Below are 6,239 nucleotides of genomic sequence, written 5' to 3'. Positions count from 1 at the left end.
ATTAGCAAAACAATTGTATGATTCTAAAATTTGTATTTGTAAATGTTGCAATAATTTGTAATTTATTTCTAACTTTAAGGATGAATTGGATATCTGCTTGACAATTACTCTTCACTTCAAATGGTCATGTGAACCAGCTAACTCATTTAATGAGTTATTTTACCTCCATTACTTTTATTTTTGTTGTTGTGTCAACAGTCTGCAAGATCATGCCAACTGTGTGCCTGCTCCAGTTTTAAAAGTGCTGGCGCTGAAGTCAAAACAGAATGTGTGGGCACCATGTCACAATGCACACACCTTCGAAGAAAAATAGTGAGTTTTTAGCTGCATGTGATCTTACTAAATTATTAATTCTTGCTGTAAAATTATTCAAATTAGGTAAAGCAGAATTAGGCTATTTTATTTTGATCATGTCCAAATTTCAGTGTACGAAGTATTTACCCAATTTGCAAAATTTTAAGGATTTTTTTTTCATAATTTTGAATTATACAGACAATTACTGACATTGCTTCTAAAAGCACAGAGTGGAAGCTTATGTCATCGCAATGTCAGTCTGTATGCGTGTACGTGTGTCTGTGCACGATGTTGCTCTACTGTTACATGACAAACCAATGAGCAGATTTGAATGAAACTTCACAGTACGATGCTGTAGAATAATTGTCAGATTTGATTAGACATTGGTAGTAAGTTTAAATATTAAATATTAATGAGAGTTTATTAGGTTCTTAATTGTGACTTTATGCTCTGAATGATATTTCAAGTACCAACTGGCAGATTTGGTTGAAACTCGGCTATAGTACATTATATAACTGTTACAGTTTAGAGGTGATATAACTTTGGTTACAGGTTACTACATATCATACATGAAGTTGATTTGCAGTATTCTAATTACTCTAATTATTTTTTTGAATTTCGCGGGTGAATGTTGCAGGTTCCAGTAGTGTTGAAAGAGATAGTCAGTTAATTTTTTTTCTATGTCTAATTAAACACACATTGTGAAGGATTGAAAGTATTGGTAAGTGTCAAAATATGCTTTCCAAGCTACACTTTCACTGAAAATGGCAGATTTGACATTACAAGCTGTCCACAGTACTTATTGTCTGTTGTCTATACATTTGTTTTATGACATTTATGTGTATGGTTGGGAATCAAACTATATACATGTTAACAGAGCTATATTCAATTGTAAGGTGATGTAAGGTGATGTTTGTTTTAGCAGTAAGATGAAGATCTAGGTGAGAAGGAGTTTTCAAGGTGTGTAACTGCACTTTACTCTTTACAACTACCATTTTGACATGGCATCAGCTGCCTTCACTTTGAATGCATATAATATTACAATAAATCACAGTAGATATGAGTAACTATAGGAACCAGAATCTTACTGATTTCATAGTTGACAGCTATCTGCTGAAAATAAAAACATTCATGTTAACCCGTATAAACACAAGCTTAAAGATTAATTATTTTTTTCTATTCAATCCACAAGTATTTGTAGACATAATGACCTTTTCAGTTTGCAGGGAACAGACACTTTTTTTGATGATGCACTGTATAAGCCAAATTATTTCATGTACTAAGATCTCATTTAGCTAATATCCTAACTATTATGAATCTGTACTATTTGCACTGAATGATATGCATTATGTTTTGTGTTAAAATGGTCACAAAACCAAGTTGTTATCACTCTATGTCCAACATACATATACTTAAAAAGAAAAAAAGTGTATCTTGCAATAATGTTGAGCCATTGATATTCATAGATAGCTCAGCTTCAGCAAAACTTGTGGATTTAGCGCAAATTGCAAGTAAAAATTTGGGTACATATTAATATGATTTGTATTTTCTAGTGATATATGTGGCTATTGATTTGCATTTACCAGCAGCATGTGTCATTTGAATTCCCATTATATTGTATATACTGTAGTTGATTAAGAAAAACAACTACATTTTATCAAAACATTTTCTGATTCAGTAAGGATTAAAATTTTCTTAATGTATTCATTCTTGCTTCCAATGATGCTTTCTTGATTAAATTGTATTTTTGCATGTCTTAATTTGGATGAGAACATATCGATTATTTGACTGTTGTTAATCTATGCTGATTATTTCAGCATGTCCACAAGTTCATTTTCAAAGTATACCAAAACAAAAAGCTGCAAAACACATAATAGAATCATGTTTAAATCAAAAAAGTTTATTTTCATGTTGTGTTGTCTTCTAATAGATTATTTCAAATCCAATTTATTTGCAAACAAAATGTACTGTAACAAATAAAATCCATTCTAGTTCTTTATATTCAATTCTTATTGAATGTTACAACAATCATATTTAGATGTGTACAAGCATTACTAGTAAAACAGGTTTGATGAATATATTATAATGAACTGTTGGTGATCCGCTCCGCTAGGATTGCCCTTATAATCACTTTTGTCGTTTTGTGTGTGTGTCTGTACATTTCCAGTGTTTTCACGTATGATTTCTTCTGTGATTTTTTTGGCTTGGCCGAATTCGTTCAAACTTGGCAGGTAGGTCACGCCTTCACCCTAGTTACTAGGAAAAATCTGAAAAAAAATTTTGGCCCACCGTTGCAACAGCCAAAAAACTGATTTTTGGATAGCTTCGCGCCAAATGTATCTCCTCCTACAAATTTGGGATAAAACACTTCAGACATAGCTCATTCTACTCAGCTTGAGTGTGGGCACAAAGTTACTATTTGAATTTTTGATATCTGTTTTCATTACCGAGAAATTTGACCCCAAAGTTGGGGTAACTTTTCACCAGCAACGGCTTGTAACTCCTCTGTGATTTTTTCGGCTCGGCTGGTTTTGTTCATACTTCACAGGTAGGTCGTGCCGTCACTAATTGGAAAACAATCCTGGCCCACCACTGCCATTCCAACATCCAAAAACTGATTTTTGAATATTTTCGCCCCAAATGTATTACCTCCTACCAGTTTTGTACAGTCAGCTGGCATTGGTGTCGCTGGGTGTGCCGTGTTCGCAGTTTTTCGCCAATAAAAAAATAACTAAGGCAACAACTCACGGTTTTTCAGCATTTTTGTAATAAAGACATTATTCTCCATCAATAATCCGCCTAAAACAGGAACATTTCTACTAATTCTTGTGTTTTTTCGACGTTTTTCGAAAAACCTGCGATTAGGCTGCGAAAGTAGAACATTCCGGAGGGGGCGAAACGGAAGAGCCAAATTTAACGTGTAAAAATAGAACGCGTATTTTGACCTCTATGCGGTCATTGCCAAAGAGCCCTGCGTCCATCGCCTGGCGATGCTCTTCCGTTTCACCAGTTGCGTTTTTTTTACTAAAATTTGGGCAGTACTGTCAGTCACGAAAATTGATGAATAAATTAATACACATAAAATATGAATCACAGGCTTATTCAATGGTCACCGAACACTCCATTCCTAAACAATCTGTGGCAAGATAGTAGCGTACTGTATATTTGACCCAGATTTGACAAGCGTGGTACAGTTTTTTGCGCGTGTCCGTAATAACGCGCACAAAGGATTGTGGGACAGAGTTCTTTATTTGCTGGCATTCTTGACTTTTGACTGCAGTTATTTTTTATATTTTAGAGTAAATGCTTCTGATATGCTCTTAGGTTGCTTAATATTCGTCTGAAATTCTGGACTGTGGTCATATTTTTCGATTAGGAGTCGTATATTTAAATAACTCACCGTGACTAGTGTTTTGCATTATGAAGTATATTATTATGAAGGTCAACACACTGCAATTTAAGGAAATGTTTATCATTACGTTATTTCGCTTTCCAGCATTTACAGGAAACACTTTATTCTAGAAAATGCTATCGCAAAACGGTTGGAAATAATAAATGTAACAGCAGAATACGTCCTAACACAGTCACTCTACTAGGAGAGTGATTGTGGTCCTAGTAATAAACTAAGCGACTTCTAAAGACTGAATGGTGTTTGCGAACTTCGTATTAGTTATAAACCGACGTTAGCTTCACGTTTATGTCACACCATGGAAACAGCCAAAAACATGTTGCTTGTTTTTGAGCGGAGCGGATCGCCAACCAGCCTACCGGCTTGTGAAGATTACTTAATATTAAGGAACTTATTCATCTTCTCAGGTTCCAGTAGAAAGGCAATGTAATAGCATCATGGGAGTCAGCTTAAGCCATTCAGTAAGTAACTATCTTGTTCTTATGTCATACCTGTATGTATTTTTGCTACTCATATGCAGAAGTCAAACAGTCAAGTCATTAATATTACGACCATGTAAAACACTTTCATGTGAATACAGATTGTATATAGTTATTCTTTCTCCAGATTTTTCATTTCGCAGAAAAAGAAGCGCTGTAATGTTAAATGAGGAAGTTCCCAAATCTTGTAGTATGTCATTTTTACCTTCATAATCTATCATAATTTTATACTTGATATCAACTTCATTTGAACTTGATATGTAGCAATTTGGGTTTGATCTAATGAACATTTATTATGTTATGATTAAATTAATCCACATAGAATAAATGAATTGCATTTATTTGTTGACATGATACGTTTTTGGAATCACAGCTCTTCATAATAAGAATGTTTGTTCAGTCAACTATTACACTTTCAATGTCTTCAAAACTTTATCTCAAATTTGATATGCATGTACCTGTTATGAGTCTATCAGAATAATCTTGCTCAATGCTTTAGTTTCTTCAGAGCGTTCTTCTTTTGCTAACATAGCTAAATATGGTATCAGGACTACCGGCCTTGGTCGGTTGCGGCCCTGGTAAAAAAAAGACAATCCGGCTCTGGTTTTGACGTTCTGGCCCAAACCGTTTGGTCAATTCGGCCCTGGTATAAATTATATTCGATACATGTTCATATGTATAGTTAATCGCACGAGTTGGAGTGCGTTTATAACTATAAAGGCCACAGTTTTTGTCAGCATCTTGTAAACGCACGAGGCCTTCGGTGGGTTTACAAGATGCTGACAAAAACTGTGGCCTTTATAGTTGTAAACGCACGACAACGAGTTGCGATTAACGGCTTATACCACGCTTCCCCATGCATAAAACGATTAAATTGCAAGAGATTTTTAGTGACTGTTTTGTGCGTGAGATTGTGCCACTTCAAATTTGCATGAGAATGCTCTTTGAGATTCAAATTAGTAAAGCTCATCTGCGTTCATCAAATACGATTGGATGTTAAGTGATATGACCAATAAGCCTTATTTGCTGAATGGTCTTTTCAAATAAACTCCACTCATTGGTCAATATTTTGAATACATTTGAATTTTCCACGTGTCAAAGCATGGTCTTGTCATTTCGAATGCATGCAGCGCTCAGTGATGGTCAAATACAGTGACATCTCCGATTCGGAGTACAACGATGACATTGAGAGATTATGCTCTCAATACGACGAAAAAGAAGATTTTAAGTTAACAAAACAACAAGAACGTCAACGTTTCGGTTTACCTGTAGAAAATGAACAGATAGCTGCCATTCAGAATTCGCGAGTGCCAAAAAACACGCGTAGATGTACTAACTGGGGAGTGTCTGTGTGTGATGAATCGGGCCGAGCCAGAAATGAACGAGTCGAGAAGCACGGGGTAAGCAGTAGTGACGTGTTCACATTTGTTCCCAGATTATGCAGCGAACTTGGTGTACGTGAACTTTCATTTTGGTTGTGTCGCTTTGTTGTCGAGGCTCGTCGACAAGACGGAACAGAATATCCATCTAATAGCCTGCGTGTGCTTTGTAGCGCAATTCAGAGATATTTACGTGACGAATGCAAGAGTTGACTTGTGCTTTATGGATACACATGCTCGGGAATTTATGGAATTCCATCACACCCTGGACGGTGTAATGAAGAGTATAGACAGACGGGGAATAGGTGTTATTAAACGTCAAGCTGAACCATACACAGATGATGATGAAAACAAATTGTGGGATAAGGTTTTTTCCATTGAGTTATGCGGTCTACTTTTATGTGTGTAAAGTGTTCGCTCTCCGAGCAGTCGGCGAACATAATAACCTTACAGCCGAACAGTTCGTACAAGGATCAGACAATCAAGCTGACTATATTGAATTTAATGGTAGACCGTGTAAAAATAATCAAGGAGGACTGTATTACTTAGGAAAATCCCGTATAAAAATGTGCGCCAATACGGCGATCCTTCCAACACGCGTTGTGTTGTTCAGTTATTGAAACGTTATTTGCAATGTAATTTGCAATGTAGGTCCCTTCTACCGACGTCCACTGACGG

At 35.8% G+C, this 6,239-nt stretch overlaps 1 protein-coding gene across 1 annotated transcript; it reads left to right on the top strand.

The window, feature by feature from the left end:
- Positions 1-5,321: 5,321 nt before the first annotated feature.
- On the top strand, positions 5,322-5,774 carry LOC146747652 (uncharacterized). Its single transcript, XM_085497412.1, has one exon. It carries the CDS (start codon positions 5,322-5,324, stop codon positions 5,772-5,774), a length of 453 nt encoding a protein of 150 aa, XP_085353538.1.
- The last annotated feature ends 465 nt before the right edge of the window (positions 5,775-6,239 follow it).

The sequence above is a fragment of the Saccoglossus kowalevskii genome, chromosome 3 (assembly GCF_978046115.1).
Source record: "Saccoglossus kowalevskii chromosome 3, keSacKowa6.1, whole genome shotgun sequence".
Taxonomy (NCBI): domain Eukaryota; kingdom Metazoa; phylum Hemichordata; class Enteropneusta; family Harrimaniidae; genus Saccoglossus; species Saccoglossus kowalevskii.
This window is presented reverse-complemented; position numbering and strand designations above follow the sequence as displayed.

Excerpts from the sequence above, each read along its gene's own strand:
- LOC146747652 (XM_085497412.1), top strand. The coding sequence starts at position 5,322 with ATGGTCAAATACAGTGACATCTCCGATTCGGAGTACAACGATGACATT.